Source organism: Caenorhabditis briggsae, assembly GCF_000004555.2.
Source record: "Caenorhabditis briggsae complete genome, chrV, whole genome shotgun sequence".
NCBI classification, from domain to species: Eukaryota; Metazoa; Nematoda; class Chromadorea; order Rhabditida; family Rhabditidae; genus Caenorhabditis; species Caenorhabditis briggsae.
In genome coordinates this window covers 15,083,000-15,101,195 of record NC_013488.2, presented here as the reverse complement: position 1 = coordinate 15,101,195, position 18,196 = coordinate 15,083,000, and the positions used below count along the sequence as shown (strand labels likewise).

At 34.0% G+C, this 18,196-nt stretch overlaps 3 protein-coding genes across 3 annotated transcripts; all 3 read left to right on the top strand.

The window, feature by feature from the left end:
* Window positions 1–3,134: 3,134 nt before the first annotated feature.
* CBG04754 lies at window positions 3,135–4,998 on the top strand (the record flags this gene model as incomplete). Its single annotated transcript, XM_002637895.1, has 3 exons — window positions 3,135–3,290; window positions 3,537–3,822; window positions 4,463–4,998. 3 exons carry the CDS (start codon window positions 3,135–3,137, stop codon window positions 4,996–4,998), a joined length of 978 nt encoding a protein of 325 aa, XP_002637941.1.
* A 9,147-nt stretch (window positions 4,999–14,145) lies between these two features.
* Cbr-ctg-2 lies at window positions 14,146–16,460 on the top strand (the record flags this gene model as incomplete). Its single annotated transcript, XM_002637894.2, has 5 exons — window positions 14,146–14,305; window positions 15,211–15,496; window positions 15,613–15,739; window positions 15,786–16,042; window positions 16,091–16,460. The coding sequence occupies 5 exons, from the start codon at window positions 14,146–14,148 to the stop codon at window positions 16,458–16,460; spliced, it is 1,200 nt and encodes a 399-aa protein (XP_002637940.2).
* Window positions 16,461–17,053: 593 nt separating this feature from the next.
* Cbr-rnh-2 lies at window positions 17,054–17,995 on the top strand (the record flags this gene model as incomplete). Its single annotated transcript, XM_002637893.1, has 2 exons — window positions 17,054–17,147; window positions 17,196–17,995. The coding sequence occupies 2 exons, from the start codon at window positions 17,054–17,056 to the stop codon at window positions 17,993–17,995; spliced, it is 894 nt and encodes a 297-aa protein (XP_002637939.1).
* Window positions 17,996–18,196: the final 201 nt, after the last annotated feature.

The window sequence follows — 18,196 nt, the reverse complement described above, 5'->3', positions numbered from 1 at the left end:
ATTCTAAGATTCTAAGATTCTAAGATTCTAAGATTCTAAGATTCTAAGATTCTAAGATTCTAAGATTCTAAGATTCTAAGATTCTAAGATTCTAAGATTCTAAGATTCTAAGATTCTAAGATTCTAAGATTCTAAGATTCTAAGATTCTAAGATTCTAAGATCAGTTTTAGCAAGTTGCTACTTGCTTGCCGTGAAAAGAGCAAGTTGCCGATCTCTTGCTGCGTTCAGATGACATTCAAATGTTCTCGAATTATTGATTTTCTTTTTGTCCTATTTGTCCTATTTTATCCTATTTTTTGCTTGATTTTATTGTATTTCAAACTAACTTCACAACGAAATGGAAGGAAAGCTTGAAGGTAATATTAAAAATGTATATTGCTAGAAAAATTAATATCTTTCAAGGTTTGGACAGCTAAGATCACCGAGGAACAAGAAATTGGGGAAAAGTCGAATTATATATATCCATATATATATATATATATTATATATATCCATATATATCCAAAGCTCGTCAGAAAAATTTATAATTTTTCTACGATATAGTCATCGAAGTTCGAAATTATCATTATGATACGATCCACAAAGAACGAGTGGTTTTATCAAGTTAAATATCGAAGAACAACTGAAAAAGCGAACGATTGAAGCATCGGCACAGTGAGTTGCTACCTTCAAAAACAATCTTAAGAACTTTTTTTTCAGTTATCACACTATTTCTCACAACCTATGCGACAAGCCTGATATGAAGTTGGATCGCATTTCGAAATTTTTTACAAAGTAAGAAACATTTCTCAAGCAGTTCATGAAATCTTATTTTCAGAAGTTCTTGCACATACAGTCCACTCCGTGAGAACCCTCTGCTATAATCGTTCGTGATGCGAAACGTTGAATATAATTGAACGTCGAAATTTTTCTTGAATGTCGAAGTTGATAAAAATTTAAGATAGACATTTAGAAGAACTCAAAACGCGAAGGGATGCCTACGTATTTGCAAGAAACTTCCTCAAATTCATGGAAAATTTTTCGGATTTTATTTTAATATTGTTGTCCCAATTTCCCTTACTTTGTACCCTCCACCTATATGTAGTCGACTTCCTTTTTTCCTACTATTGTTTTCTCACTCTGTTTCCTCAATAAATATGCCCTAAATAAATATGTCCACTTCGAAATTATGAAAAAAAAACGCTCTTGATTCGGCAAGTTGCCATCTAGATTTCATGAAGAACGGCAACTTGCTTTATAAAACAGCAAGTTGCTGACCCGAAAAACGGCTTGCCGTTTGTCAGCGGCAAGCATTTTTTTCGGCTTAGCAACTTGCTAATATTGGGCACAACTTGCCGGAAAATTTCCTGAGTAAGGCTGGTATTTTGACATAATATTAAATATGATTTGTCAGAACTTAAAAAATTCAAAAACTGTTTTTTAACATTGGAATTGAAATCACACTGCAATTCAAAGTTTTTCTTAAAACCCCCACAACAATGAAAAAAATTATGTACTAACAAATTCCTTAATCCAATTTTTTGTAAAAGAAACGGAAACAATGAAATTAGAAAACTAGCTAACTATGAGCTGTGAAGAAAGTCTTTGACTTTGTTTCAAATGATCTCAAAAAGTTAAAAAAAAAGAGAAAAATCAAGAGTCATAAGTTGTGAAAGAGATGTTCAGTGATTAGTCATCCATAGAGAAAACAATTGTAACACTTGAGAACAAGAAACAGGGAGAAAAAATAATTTTTGAAAATTGATTTAAAAAATTAAAATTACTTTTTTCAACTTTGAAATTTCGAAAACTGTAGATTTTTAAAACTTCAACTTCAAATAAATATCGGAATTTCGAATAAGTGGAATGTTAGAATTTCAATCTTCAGGAGTTTTGTAATTCCAAAACTGTAATTTTTAGAACTTCAATTCTTTGGATTTTGAAAACTGAACAGTTTTCAATCTTAATCCAGGATCTCAATTTGTTCAGATTTGAGCTTTGGAATATTTAGGAACCATAAAATAACATTTTTAAAAATTTTCAGGCTTCTGGGATTTCAAAAACTTCTGAAAACAGATAGAATTACTATATCAAAACTTTAAAAATTGTAATTTAAACGCAGTAAAATTTGTAATTTAAACGCAGTAAACCCTCCGGAGGTACCTTGGAAAAATAGAAGAGCTAGCCCTTCTAATACAGAGTTTTTAAAATTTTATGTACTGGACCAGTTAAAAAACCAAAACTAGGCAATTTGAAACTACAATGTAACTAAAAAAAACTGTCAACAACTGCGCAATATTTGACAAAAAAACTTGTTAACAAGAGATCTGAACAAGACCAAGGGTGTGGTTTTGAATGAAATTCCCAACAACTTTCAAAAATGTTTTGGAGGCGGGAAATTTTTTAGAACCAGTAGACTGTGAAAAAGATGGGCAGCAAAGGAACAGTTTTCTTGCAAAACTCAAAAAGAAAAAAAAAGCAAAAAAGATAAAGAAGATGCTATTTTGAAGCAAAAAAAAACTACTTTTGTGTCTGGTTGGTTGGGGATATACAGTGCTTTTCTCTTTCTGTGCCGTCGTCCGGGAAAAGAAGAGAGCACAACAAATATTATGGGGAGGATAGAGGGACGATTTGCCGACTTTTTGGAAGGTACTTGAAATGGTCGGAGCACGAGAGAGTACAGAAATCGAGGAGGCGCAGAGAAATCTTTTGGAAGATAGGATGGCTTATGATCAGAGAAGGGGTGAGAATCATCGGAGACGGCAAAAATATTTTATTTTAAGGAGTTTTTATTTTGAGAGAGTATACTGTTATTGAGAAGAGGAGATCAATAACAGTTTTTCTGCGTGGGTGGTATTTTCTAAATGTCTGAAATTTTGAAATTTTGAATTTTACAGTATTCTTGAAAAGAGCAAAAAATATATAGAAAAAGGTAATAACACTTTTTTTCCAAAAAAAAAAACAAAAGGTTTCCTTTTTGAAGGGTCCTTAATATCTGAAGAGAGCAATCATGAGTGGAAAATAAAAAGAGAAACTTGAGAAAACGGAAAAAAGGGAACATTTTGAAACTGAAAAAAATTGGGATTAACAAAATCAATAAATATCTTCCGACAGACAATACAAAATTTAAACGATCTGTTTAAATAAAGAAAAAATGTTGGACTTACCATCTTCCTCATGTTGCCCAATGACTCCATTTCCATTTAAATCCAATTTGGCGATTTCTTTTGGTTTTCGACGAAAAAATGCTGCTAGTTTACTTTTACTGTTCGATTCTGGAATTTTGAAAATTTTAAGAGCTGGAAATTCGGTATCTTAGAATCTTTAAATCTCAGAACGTTGACAATAACGAAAGAATGACTGATTTGTGATAATTTTGGATTTTTGATTATTTTGGGTATTTGGATATTTTGAAAATTTTTGGGATTCTTGGGATTTTTTGTTGAAAAATGTAAGGTTTTCATATTTAGAATTCCAAAATCTCAGACTGTCATTTCTCAGAATTTCACAAATTCGAACTTTAGAATTTCAAAACCTCAAAATCTCCGAATTTCAGAACCTCAGAATTTCCGAACCTCAGAATCTCAGAATCTCAGAATCTCAGAATCTCAGAATCTCAGAATCTCAGAATCTCAGAATCTCAGAATCTCAGAATCTCAGAATCTCAGAATCTCAGAATCTCAGAATCTCAGAATCTCAGAATCTCAGAATCTCAGAATCTCAGAACCTTAGAATCTCAGAATCTCAGGATCTCAGAATCTCCGAATCTCAGAATCTCAGAATTTCAGAATATCAGAATCTCAGAATTCCAGAATTTCGAAATATTTCAAACTCCCAAACTCGTAAACTTGGAAATTCAGAATTTCAGTATCCACAACATTCTTGAATTTCCGAACTTCCGAAATCCTGGATTTCTGATTTTCAAATTTTCTGAAATTTCTAAATGTAATAATAAACTAAAAGTTCAAAACCTTACCAATCATTTTCCCAAATTACAATACCAGTTCAAAAAACCATTCGTTCCGTTTTTACCAATATGAAAAACCTGAAAAAACGACTGATCAGTGATTGTGTGTGTGGTTTTAGTTTTGACTTGTTAATCCAACCAAAGCATCATTTTTTCAGGACGGGAACTCGAAAAAAACTTTTCTAGAACATGTTGAAATTGAAGAGACGCAAAGAAAGAGGAGGATAATTTATGAGATGGATAGGTGATGGGATGGATGATGAGGAGGAGAAGAACACATCTTGGGGGAGGACGTCACTGATAAAAATATATCAGCTGTGTGAAAAAATAAATGTTGGTGGGAGAGGAAAAAGAGAAAAACGAAAACAAAATAGAATTTCAGAATTTTGAAATTCTAGAAACTTTAGTTCATGAATACGAAATTTCAGGTATTCGGAACCTCAGAATCTCAGAATTTCAGAATCTCCGAGTCTAGGATCTTAGAATCTCAGTATCTCAGAATCTCAGAATTTCAGAATCTCCGAGTTCTAGGATCTTAGAATCTCAGAATCTCAGAATCTCAGAATCTCAGAATCTCAGAATCTCAGAATCTCAGAATCTCAGAATCTCAGAATCTCAGAATCTCAGAATCTCAGAATCTCAGAATCTCAGAATCTCAGAATCTCAGAATCTCAGAATCTCAGAATCTCAGAATCTCAGAATCTCAGAATCTCAGAATCTCAGAATCTCAGAATCTCAGAATCTCAGAATCTCAGAATCTCAGAATCACAGAATCTCAGAATCTCAGAATCTCAGAATCTCAGAATCTCAGAATCTCAGAATCTCAGAATCTCAGAATCTCAGAATCTCAGAATCTCAGAATCTCAGAATCTCAGAATCTCAGAATCTCAGAATCTCAGAATCTCAGAATCTCAGAATCTCAGAATCTCAGAATCTCAGAATCACAGAATCTCAGAATCTCAGAATCTCAGAATCTCAGAATCTCAGAATCTCAGAATCTCAGAATCTCAGAATCTCAGAACTTCAGAATCTCCGAGTTCTAGAATCTTAAAATTTCAGAATCTCCGAGTTCTAGAATCTTAGAATCTCAGTATCTCAGAATCTCAGAATCTCAGAATCTAACGCATTTGCAATTTCAGATGATCAGAAATTTTGATTTTCAGATTTTCTGATCGTGAAACGTCAGAATCTCTGGATTGATCTAAGTTCATGCGGAAGAACATCCAAAAATTTTAATATTGAAATTCAGGCGTTTTGAGGATTTCGAATTTTGAGATCCATTTTTCGAAAATTCGAAATTCCAAAGTTTTGGGGATAATTGAAAACTAAAACTTTTGAGATTTAGAAATCAATGAAATGAAGAAGGAAAGAAAATTTTCAAGATGGAAAAAGCTAGAAAAACTAGGAAAAATCGATAACCTCGAAAATTCGAAAACTTAGAAGAACTGGAATTTCAGAACCAGAGTAAATTTTCCCCAGAGTCTTCAAATTTTTGAAAACTCAAAAATCTGAAAATTCGTTCCTGATTATATAATTTCTCAAACTGGAAGTTCAGAAACCCCATTATCTCAAAATTCTGAGTATTTGAGAATCGGGAAACTGAATTTCTCAAAAATCAAACAACTATAAGTCCGGAAAACGGAAAGTCTAGAAAATTCTGCAGCTCGAAAACTCAAAAATTGACTTTTCCTTAAAAAAAACTGGCATTTCGGAAAAAAACCAGCCAAAAAGTCTCCAAAAGTCCCGAATAAGACCAAAAAATAGCACAAAAAATTGATGACACTCCACTCTTCACACAGAGAAAAGTTTAAAAATTAATGTCCATTCTTTCCCTTTTTGTCTCCAAAAAATGCACAAAAAAAGTACACACAAAATTTCTAGCAGAAACAGTCCACAAAAAAACGAAAAAAGAAAGAAAATTCAAGAAAAAAATTGATGAATATTCAGAAGAGAGACAATGGGAGAAGTTATGGAAAACGTGGCTCAAGGGAAAAATGAAAAAAAAAGAAGAAGCGAAAACAATGAAAAATTATGTATATTTGTTCAGGTAGTTTGTGTTCTTCAGGGATGTGTGACAGACGAGATAACCAGAATTTGAAATTCTGAGAAAAAAAGAAATTGGGAAACATTGATTTTCAAAAAAATCAGAATTTCAGAAAAAAAAAATAAATCCAAAAACCATCAAATATTAATTTATGAAACCTATAAAATTTGAATTCTAAAATTCGGGAAATTTTTTGGAAAATTCAAAAAATGGGGGAAATATGACTTCAAATATTAAAATATTATTTTTTTAACGGAATTTTTTAAATTTCTCCCTCAACGAATCATTTTTGTTTTTGAAAAAGTACAAAACCTCCAATAAAAATAGAAAGATTTCAACAAAAAAACCACAAAACAAAACTAAAAATCGATCATTTCCATATGTCAGACCCATAAAAATTTAAGAGAGCACATTCGATTTTTGGAGCCCTTAGTTGCCACGTGGCACATATAAAATGAGTCAGAAATAGGTCAAATGATCTAAAGTCATAAACTTTCTGGAAAAATCGACTTAATCGACAAGATTCTGAAAATCGGAATTCTAAAAGTTTGAAATTCTGAAATCATAAAGTTGTAAGATTCAGAAATACAGAAATTCGAAAAATTAAAAAAGTCAGAAATTAAAAAAATTCAGAAATTCAAAAATTCCAAAGCTCTGAAATTCTAAAAACCTGAAAAAAAAGTTCTCAAAAAATCACTTTCTTTAAAACACTAAAAAGTGACATAGGGGATGTCTATATGTCTGTGAAAAAGAGCAGAGACTGATTGCTCACTCTCTCAAATGCTCAATTCTCAGGTAACTCGAGATTATTTTTTTGGAGAAGGGAGATTTCTTTCCTTCGTTTTTATGCCGGTCTGCGGTTAGAAATAGCATAAAATCCGAAGGAATAGATAGAGAGAGCTTCTGATTTTTGTGTTGTTTTGTATGTTTTTCTTTTGGTTGTTCCAAATGTTAACGACATGATGAGCAATAGAAGAGGAAAAAAGCACAGAGAGACGGAGAGAAGGTGTTCCCGTCGCAGGAAGAGGGATCACTCTTTCTGTTCCCATCAAACAAAAGAATTTGACATGATTTTTTTTTTTGGGTGAAAGAGATTCAGAGAAATAGAAGAAAAGTTGGAAAGGGGCTCTGAATTTTCATTTCAAGAGACTGAGCTTTTAAATTTAAATTTGGAATTGAAAAACAGATTAATTTTGTAGACAACGCCATCTTTATGAGGTGATTGGAAGTAGAAAAGCAAAGTTTTTATGTTTGAATAACCCAGTAATAGTGGAATCTAGAAATTTCGCACCGTTTTTTTCATTTTGGTACCCTGCTTAATAAGTAAAAATTCAATATTTGTTACCTCGCATCAACCTACATAAAACCGCCCTACGAGAAATAGAACGTCATGGCGCTATATTACAGGTTTTACGGTAGCATAAATTGAATTGTGGTAGGTTTCAAAATCCGACTCTAGAACTCCAAAAATTCGAGCTCTTGAAACATCGGAACCAGAGGACTGAAAACTAATTTTTCTATAATGATGAGGCATACTGTGAAACTACGTCATTAGATATGACATCAATAATGTCCCCTTTTACAGTCACCGGACCTCCTTCACCTCCAGATGGCCATATATTCTTGTACGTCTTCTATGCCTTCACCTGTCAGCGTCCCCGTAGCCGAGAGGATAACATGTGCGGTGTGGGACCACCGGGGAAATGGAAAGGACGAGTTCGATTCCCCCGGTGGTCTTTGATTGATGACATGAGGAGGACCGACATCTCCACCGCACATCGTTAGGCACGGAGGACGTCGCTGGAGGACCAGCAACGACAAGCAAGGAGCGAACAAAGAAGGATTACAGGAATTAAGATAATTGGTACTGTTCTGAATTGTAAACTGAGTGAATAAACAATTTTTCCGAATTACTAGAATATCGAAATTTGTGAAAACATTTTTCACAATTTCGAATTTAAAAATTTTTATTCAGAACAATTTCAGACGCTGCAAACTCAAAATTGTTGACCTCGAAAATCCAAAAAGGTTAGGCCATGACCTAGAAATGCCAAAAAGGTACATCACGACCTAAAAAACAATCAAATTGTATATAACCTAAAGAATAAAAAGTTGCAAGCAGATATTCCAGTGAATGGAGTTTTGAAATTTTTTTTAGTTTTAAAAGAAAGCAAAACTCCAAACTTTTGGAAGTTTTTGGAGGTGTTGGGAGAGGATTCATGCACAAGGAAACTGTGTAATATTGGGAAGAACAAGGAAAAAAAGAAAAAGAAAAGAGAAGGAAAAAAAGAAAAAGAAAAGAGAAGAAGGGATCGGTGTGACGAATGAGGGGTTATCCGGAAGGAGAGGGACACCCCCATCGAGAAAAAAAAATCAAACATCAATTTATCAAATTTTTGGAGGGAACTTTTTGACCTTTTGGATGGGAAAATGTCTGAGCTTTTTTGGGATTTTCATAGTTCCAAAAAGCGCTTTCAAATCTTTTGCACCCAGAAGAACAATATCCATGTCTTGAAAGCCAAAATCGGAATCCTGAATTTAAGACTTTGAATCTCGAATTTCTTGCAAAAAAACCAAGAGAAGTTTTTGGAAATCCGAGTTCAGTGCAACCGGAAACCCGAGAGGTGTGAAGTCAAGATATTGGGGAAAAAGATATGAAAGAGAGATTTTTGCTTCTTTTTTTTTAAACCTATCACATCTCATTTATCTCTTGAAGAGCATCACCTTCTCTTCTCTTTTTGAATCGATTGATCAGTTCTTTGTGACAGACTGAGAAATGCACAAAGTACGAGTATTTCCAGAAACCTTGAAATCTTGTGAAATTTCTAAACTCACTATTCAGAAGTCCGGAAATACAGATATTCAGAACAATTCTTAAAATTCCACTAATCAGGAATTCGAAAATTTCTAAATTCAAAAAAACTTCTAATGTTCTGAATCTAAAAAAAATGTGTACAGCATTTTCAAATGAAAAAACTTAAGGTTTGCAAATCTGAAAACCCGGTTCTCGAAAAAAAAAAGAATATGCGGAAATGTCGACTTTCGAAGTTCGGAATTTTTGAAAGTTGGTTATTGGAAATTTCTGGTTTATTTTTAATTTTTTTTGAAATTAAACAAAGATTTCCAAAATTTTAAAATATCCAAGGCATAACATTTTTAAATATATTTTTTTGAATTTTTAAAATAAAAAATACCTCGGAATCTTAAAATTTTGAAAATAATGAGAAATTTCGATTTTCCAAAACCTCAGATTTTCAGAATCTCAGAATCTCGGAACTTCAGAAATTCGAAATTTCAGAATTTCAGCTTAGAATCTAAGGATCCGAGAATCTCAGATTATTAGAATTTTAGAACCTCAGGATCTCAGAATCTCAGAATCTCAGAACCTCAGAATCTCAGAATCTCAGAAACTAAAACTATTAGAAACTTAGAAGCCCTGAATTCCAGAGTTTCAGAATCTCAGAATCTTCAAATATTAGAATCTCCCAAGCCTTTTCAGATTTTCAGAGTTTTAGGATCTAAAAATTTTTAAAATCCAAAACCCAAACTAACTTCTGAATTTCTTCTTACACCAAGAACCTAACAAAAAAAGAACACACATTCAAAAATTTATAGGAAAAGAAGAGAAGAATAACACAAAGTAGTAGTCGTTCATCAAAATGCGGGATCTTTCTGCGCCTTTGCACACAAACTCAACGAAAAAAAAGTCCGTTTTTAGGTTGTGTTGGTTTTTTTTCATTATTTGGAGAACACGAGAAGGAAGTTCTTCAGAATGTGACGTCTTCAACTGGGGAATTCCCTCTCCGAGAAATGGGTTGAAAATTGAGTGACGTGGCGGAAGAATCAAAAATGATATGAGGAAGAGGATAGCTGAAAAATTTCAGAACTATAGAAAATAAGTTGTACAGTAGCATTTTCATTGGAAATATGAGTTTTTCAGTTGATTTAACAATTTTCAGGAGTCCGGCGCTCGTCTGCGACGTTTCCAATGACTTCGAACATTTTGGAGGATGTCAGAAAAAATTCTGCGAATTCAAAGTTTGCAATTCAACCATTCATGTTCAAAATGATTGGACACTTGACAGACTATCTCCAGACTCCTGAAAATGGTCAAAACGGCCTAAAATCAACTGAAAAATATGTTTTTGTATATCTTAATAACCGATACTATAGGTTTGGATATTCTGAATAAGCAACCGTTTTACATACTTTTAAGCTGTCTGGTGAGCCTTCGGCGCGACCTAACCTAGTTCCTACTGGTTGGTCGCTCCGATCCTCGTTTTTTCTCAAAGGGTCGTCAATAATATATTCATGTCTCATGCTTTTTAAAAATCCACCGAGTGTCAGGGGACCAACAGATGCATGTAGAGTTTCATACTTACAATTAAGGAAGATTTTTGAGTGGTACTGTATACGGTTCAAAAACGCCCGATCTATGTATTTTCGAATCCTGTATTTTTGTAAATCCTGTACTTTTTATCCTATATTTTCCTGTATAAATCTTGTATTTCTGTCGTTTTTTTAAATTTTCAGAATGACTCATACCTACACCTGATCCAATACATCAACACCACTTTTTATCTTTTTTTCAAACTTTCTCATCCTGTAATTTTGAAAAAACCGTCACCAACTTTTTTGAATTCTGCCGAACAGAAATTGACGCTAATTTCATAAATCTTCATCTTCGCGCCCTTCACCATCAAAAAATACAAAAGATGGCCTTGACTGCCAAAAAACTGTCAACTTTTTGAAAATGGTCTCTTGGAGAGATACTTGACTTGTTTTGTTGATTCCTATTGTTTTTTTCATTTTGAAAATTAAGATTCTGAGATTCTGAGATTCTGAAATTTTGAAATTCCGAGATTCTGAGATTCTGAAATTCTGAGATTCTGAGATTCTGAAATTCTGAGATTCTGAGATTCAAAGAATCTGAGATTCTGAACTTAGGAACTTCTGAAACCTGAAAATCTTAAAATCTAAAAAAACCGAAGTTTCGGAATTTTTTTTGGCATTTTGAAATTCGATTTTTACAGAGATTTTCTATGAAAAAATCCGATTTCTTTTACATTCTCAGATATTGAGAAACTTCAGAACTTGTTTTCCTTCTCAAAAACCCAAAATTTCATAACGCCTTAAAATTACCAGTTTTCCAAAATTCAAAATTTCCGGCACTTCAATTTTTGAATTCTTGATTTTCGGACTCTCCTAATAACTAGACTTTTGTCCATTTTTCCTTTTTCTCTTCCTGCCCAACCTGACCAGAAAATAAAGAGAGAAACGGAATGAAACAAAGTGTATTTGTTTGTGTTCAACCTTCCGAAAATGCCTTTTTCTCTCCCCAATAAAAATAGCATAGAAAAAGAAGAAAGCATTTCTCTTACTCTTTTTCTGTCGTGTTTGCTCCTTTCTATCTCTTCCCAGACCGTCGAAAATAACACTACAGTTCCATATTTTTCTATTGCTTCCAGAACAACTAGCCATAGAAAATCAATAAATCGTAGGATTTCTCCCTTTCGAAATTTTCAGAACTTTTCTTCTATTTTTTGTAGTTATTGGTTGAATTCAATACTTTTTGAAATCCAAAAAAAAACGTATAAGTTTGGTGATCAAAAATCATCGATTGCCATTTTTCTAGTTTTTAGATTCAACATTTTTGAATATCTGATTTTTCGAAGTTTCTAAAAATTCTAGATTTTTATTTCTGAATCTCTGAAATTCTGTTTTTTTTTCTTTCATTTTTCCTTTCTTATCAGTGGAAAATTTGCATGACGTTGACCGATTTTTTTATATTTTTATTTTGAAATTTTCCCAAATAATTTACGAATTTTGGTGTTTAATTTTTTCTTTCCCTTGAAAGTTTATAGCGGAAAACTTCTTAATTTTTGTATAAATATTTACACTCTAAAATTCTATAATTCTGAAACCTGAAAATCTCAGAATCTCAGAATCTCAGAATCTCAGAATCTCAGAATCTCAGAATCTCAGAATCTCAGAATCTCAGAATCTCAGAATCTCAGAATCTCAGAACCTCAGAATCTCAGAATCTCAGAATCTCAGAATCTCAGAATCTCATAAACTCGTACAGAACTTCAAAGCTTCAGCATTAAAAATTTTCAGAATCGCCAATTTTTAGTTTATTTTCAAAACACTTGATTTTTGAATTCAAATTTTGAAAAACTAAAAATACAACTTTTTCAAGTAGGTACTTAATCGAAAACTAGAAAAATAATAACAAAATGCCGACTTTTATACAAAAAAATTCCCGCATTTTCAGAATTTAAAAAAATATTTCCCCGAAAAATTACCGATTTTGGTCTTTATGATTTTTTAGAATTTTTCAAAATTTCTGGAAAATATTCAAAAAATCAAACTTTTTGCATTTTAAACCGGTATCTTTTCCCTGAATCATAACTGAAATCATAAACATTTTACTGCAAAATTACGAAATTTTTCCGTTTTTCAACTTTTTGTTTCCGCATTTTTCCATTCTATAACCGGTTACAAATCATGACATGATGTATACAAAATATGCTGATTTTTCCCAAACGAATTTCATATTTTTTATCTTTTTCCACCTGTCTCGCCCTTTGTTATCTTTACTATAATATTTTGCTAAATGCAAGCACCAAAGTTTTTGTGTCATTTTGCCTTTTAAGAAAACTGACCGCCCGTGGTGTTTCTAAAAGGGCTTCTTTCGTTTCTCTGCATCTCTTTTTTCCCTTATACTATTTTTGTTTTCTTGAATTTTGGTTGCCAGAAGGAGCCATGGATTTCACGTTGAGAATAAGCCGGCTTTTTCGAGAAGAGGATTCCGATTCATTACGCCTTCGGCACTTTTTTTTGTAAAAACTGATTTCAGAAACTTTTTAAAAAATTATAGATTTCCAAAATTCGATTTACTTTTTTAAAAATAATACCGCAAAACCTGTATTAGAAGGGCACATGGAATAAAATTGACCCCTAGAGACCCCACGAAAATATAGAAGTGATCCTACAGGCATTACGGTTACTAGGATTCCGGAGCAAAAAATGGAAACAGGAGTATTTTTTTCAGTTTTTTTATTATTTTCACAATTACCACAGACATCATGAAAAAGTTTTGGAAGAAATCCAAAAATCAAGGTTTGTGAATACTTTAATCTTTCGAATGTCTGGAAATTTTAAGATTTCAAAAGTTCAATTTTTTCGATGTTTTTATTTTTTGAGTTTTTGAAATTCGGAAGTTCTGAAATTCCGATATTCTGAAATTCTGAAATTTTGAATTTCTGAAGTTCTGAGATTCTGATATACTGAAATTCTGAAACTCTAGGAATCTAGGAATTTGATATTTTTATATTCCGAGATTCTAGGATTCTAAGATTCTGAGATTCTGAGATTCTGAGATTCTGAGATTCTAAGATTCTGAGATTCTGAGATTCTGAGATTCTGAGATTCTGAGATTCTGAGATTCACAGAAATGAGATACATCTAGAATTTCTAAAAATTTTGTAAATTTTGAAATCTCAAAAAATACTCGATTTTAACAAAAAACTTTTTGGAAATTTTATATTCCAATGCTTTTTTATTCTGAAACTCTGAAATTGTAATGTTTTGGGGATTCCAAAAATTAGTGCCTAGAAATCAGAAATTTTACACAGAGTCTCCAAAACTCCAAAAAGTAAAATTGGAGAATAAATTGAATCATTTTCCTTGAAAAATGTTGAATAATCTGATCATAAATCAAAACTACTCTACTAACAAAATAAAATAGAACCCGGAAAATTTCACTCTATGTTTTATTGTTTTCTTCAATGAAACACTCTTTTCCATTATCAGTTTCCCAAAAATGTGCTCATTTTCATTATCACACACTGCTCGACACTCTTCTAGAAACTGTGCATTATGCTCTTCCTGTCCAAAAAATTGTGAAATCAAAGTGTCAAACCTTTTCGTTTCTGTGCGTTACTATAGTCATGTGTTATTCTTTTTTTTTCGTCCTGATAAAGTTCGGTTCGCCCTGGCTGGTGCCCAGATAGTTCCCGATAAAAACGCATCATTCGTTTCCAATAAACTATTCCTCTTCTTATTCTTGATCCTAGTTTTTTTCGCAAGCTAAAAATGAAACTAAAACTCTCTAAAAACCGTCTGTCATCAGGATCCGGAGACGAAAAAACTATGGCCACTCCAACTACGGCACCTGGAGAAATTAGTGAATCGGATCGGAAACTTTTGGATGAGTTGAGAAAACGAGTTCATAATGAACTGGAATTGGTCAAAGCTTATGATGATGATTTTTCGCTGATGAGATGGTTGATTGGATGGGATCGAAAGATTGGTGGGTTTTTGTTGAAGCTATGTATCTCAATTCCTGTAAGAGATATCGAAGAGTTGTTTACTGATAAAGTGCTTATCATGATATCAGAAGTGTTTTGTCAGTTGACAACTTTTCGATATCTAACACAGGAACCGAGATAAATGAGCTCAAATTTGTGGGAGCCCTGCTATTACAGGTGTTTCGATATTTCTAGGAATGTCCCAAAAAAAGAAGCAAAAGCAAAGCTTTGAGATTTTAGCGCCGACTGCTCAACTTCGAGATCAGATATCTCCTTTTTTGTGAAAGATATCAAAAAGTGGTCAACTGACAAAATGTTTATCATATTATCAATAACATTTTATCAGTTGACAACTTCAAGATATGTTTTACAGAAAACGAGATAAATTGGCTCAAAGTTGACTTTTCGGTTGTTTTTTTTTCGTTCTAATAGGATATGCCTAATTGGATATAATTGGACTTTTCATTCAAAGTTTGAAATTTTCAAAATTTTGGACTTCTAATAATTTGAAAAAATATATTTTTGGTCCTACTCAATTTTGGATGTTTTATAACCATCTGTCCCATCATTTTCAGTCATTTTTGATTTTCAAAACTGAATTTCAGAATCTTAGAATCCCAGAATCCTTAGATTTTAAGATATCTAGATTCTCGTAGAATCGCGGAATCTTAGAATCTTAGAATATTAGATGCTTAGATTCTCAAAATCTTAAATAATCTAGATTCCTTAAAATTCAGAATATTAGAATCTAAAAATCTGAAAATCTGAGAATCTTTGAATCATGAAATTTGGAAATCTCAAACCTTTGAAGACCCTTTTAACATAGTGTCTGAAATTCAGAACCGAGATAACCTCCATCCCTCCATTTCCCTCAAAAACGATCATCTCAAATATCCTAATTTTTCAGAAGTCGTCGTTCCAAAAATCAAGTTTTCCCTCCGCGCGATTCACGCGTTGGGACTCGACAAAGAAGACCTCTCAACACTAGAAAAAGTGACCCAAAAATGCGACGAATGTAGTGTACCGCTCCGCTATCTTCCTGGTTCTCTGATCGGCTTTGATCATGAAAATAACGTAGTCTCTCTTCAAATGATCGGACATTTGGATGCAGCTGGATTGATGCCAGCTACACGAAACTCGGATTTGTACAGAATGAGAATCGCCGAGAGTGAAGGAGTCATGCAAATTATCAGGTGGGGAGAGGAGAAACGTCACTCGAGTAGTCTACGTGTGGTCAAAGTGATAGAGAGTGTTTGTATTGTGAATATTTGATAAGAAATATCAAAAATATACTGTAGTTTTTTTTCAGAAAAATGGAAAAAGAGCACGGTAAACCGTTTGGCACCTCGGTCATATTCGACTTGGATGGTCTCTCCATGGGACAGATTGATATGGCAGCCTTGAAAGTTGTAACCACAATGCTCTCACAGCTTCAGGTACTTCCCGAGTGATGGTCTACAGTAACCCAAGCCCATTTTCCAGGAAATGTTCCCCGATGTCATCCGAAAAATTTTTGTGGTCAACACCCCTACTTTCATCCAAGTTCTCTGGGGAATGATCTCCCCTTGCCTGGCTAAGCAGACCCAACAGAAAGTCAAGATTCTGGGAAATGACTGGAAGCAACATCTCAAGGAAAACATCGGAGAAGAGGTCCTTTTTGAGAGATGGGGAGGTACGAGACAAGCAGAGACCGAGTATGGAAATGTGCGAATGGGAGGAAAGATTCCAGCTGAATTGAGGTATCATTCTTTGGGGGAAGATCTGACCCATTATCAGTACATTTTCAGATACGATCCTGCTAATGATTTTCCAGCTGAGAAACTAACCAAACTGGTTGTTTCATCGCGTTCAACCTCTTTTGTTCCAATCACCCTTGAAGGAAATGTGCCCGGACGAAAGCTCTACTGGTGGTGGAGACTTGAGAACAATGACATTCATTTCTCAATTCACCGAGCGGCTGAGGGACAAGAGAAGGTTGCTGAACACGACGATGATTATATGGTTCACCCGAAGTTCAAACTACAAACGGATTTTGTACCGGAAGACGGAGAAGTGTCGGCTGAGGAACCCGGAGTGTACAAATTCATATTTGATAATACACATAGCACATTTAGATCCAAAACTGTAAAGTATTTCATCGAGGTTAGAAACCCATAGCGAGCTTTCAATAAAGTTTTATTGTGACCAAAATGTTTGTACCTATTCTTGATTGATTTAATAAAAATTCTATGTTTATTCGTTTTGTGTGTGTGTTTTTTTCAATCTGAAAACTTGAATGAATGTGTATATTGCAGATTTTTAGTTAATAATTTCAAAATTTGTTATAATAAAAAATTGTCCGATTTTCAGCCATTTTTTTGGCTGATATCCGATTATTATCGGTCAAAACTGAAGCTTTCAGACATCCTTTTTGAAATTTTTGGGCTCTTTTCAACATTCAGAACCCAATTTTAAACTGAAACTTTCTCTGAAACCAAGAATGTTCTGAAAATTTGTCTGAAAAATTCCACGACAACTTGTCCGTGTGGACTACACGGTGGTGTTCGGCGGAGCGCACTTACTTCACCTGATGAAAACCTCAGCCACAAAGTCGATTTTTATTTTTTGCGCCCATTTTTTTGAATTAATTCGCCAGTTTTCTGCTGATTTCAAAGTTTTCCAGCACAGTTCTACAGTTCTAATTTTTTTTATTGTTGTTACAATTTATTTTCAAAGAATATACCTAGTTTCTAAAGCGAACTTATTACAGAATGTCGCTGAAATTAGAAACGGAGCGAAGCAAGACCTGGAAAGATTTTGGCGATGGCGTGCCTTGTGTATTAGGTATTGATGAGGCTGGTAGAGGTAAGACTTTCATCTTTCGATAAAAAATTAATTTTTAATTTTTTAAAGGACCAGTTCTCGGCCCAATGGTCTACGCGGCCGCAATTTCTCCAATGGATCAAAACGCAGAGCTCAAAGCTCTAGGAGTTGACGATTCAAAAGCGTTGAATGAAGCAAAAAGAGAAGAGATTTTCGAAAAAATTAATAACGACGAAGAAATCCAACAAATCGTTGCCTATGCCATCCGTTCGCTGTCTCCAGAACTCATCAGTTCTTCAATGCTCAAAAGACACAAATATTCGCTAAATGAGGTGTCTCACGACGCAGCGATCGCGCTGATTCGTGACGCTTTCGCTTGCAATGTCAACGTCGTGGAGATCAAAGTGGACACCGTCGGCCCAAAAGCCACGTATCAAGCCAAGCTCGAGAGACTATTCCCTGGAATTTCGATTTGTGTCACTGAAAAAGCCGATTCCCTGTTTCCAATCGTCAGTGCCGCATCAATCGCAGCGAAAGTCACCAGAGACACTCGCCTGAGAAATTGGGAGTTCAAAGAGGAAAATATCAAAGTTCCAGAGAACGGATTCGGAAGCGGCTACCCTGGGGATCCAAACACGAAGAAGTTCCTTCAGCTCAGTGTTCACCCGATTTTCGGATTCTGTTCGCTAGTACGCGCGTCGTGGAAGACTGCCAGCGCGATCGTCGAGAAGCGGTGTGTTCCTGGATACTGGGAGGATGATGAGGAGGAAGGGAAGCCACAGAACAAGAAGATGAGTGTATGGCTACAACCGAAGGAAGGAACAGAGGTGGCACCGAAGAGAAACGTCTACTTTAAAGAGAGGCATATGAAGAACGTTGTGTCGTTTTAGCCATTTTTCAATGTTTTTTAAAAGCTAACTTTATACATTTAACTTTTTTTTAAATGCTGGTTTTCTGTATCATGATACTCTTCAATACTCTCCAATAAAATCTCACTTTTCCCCTCTTGTATTAAAAAGAAGACTTTCTTCCGTTCCGCTCGGTTTTTCGACAATTTTTACTCTTTTTTTGCCCATACTCGGTTAGCGTTG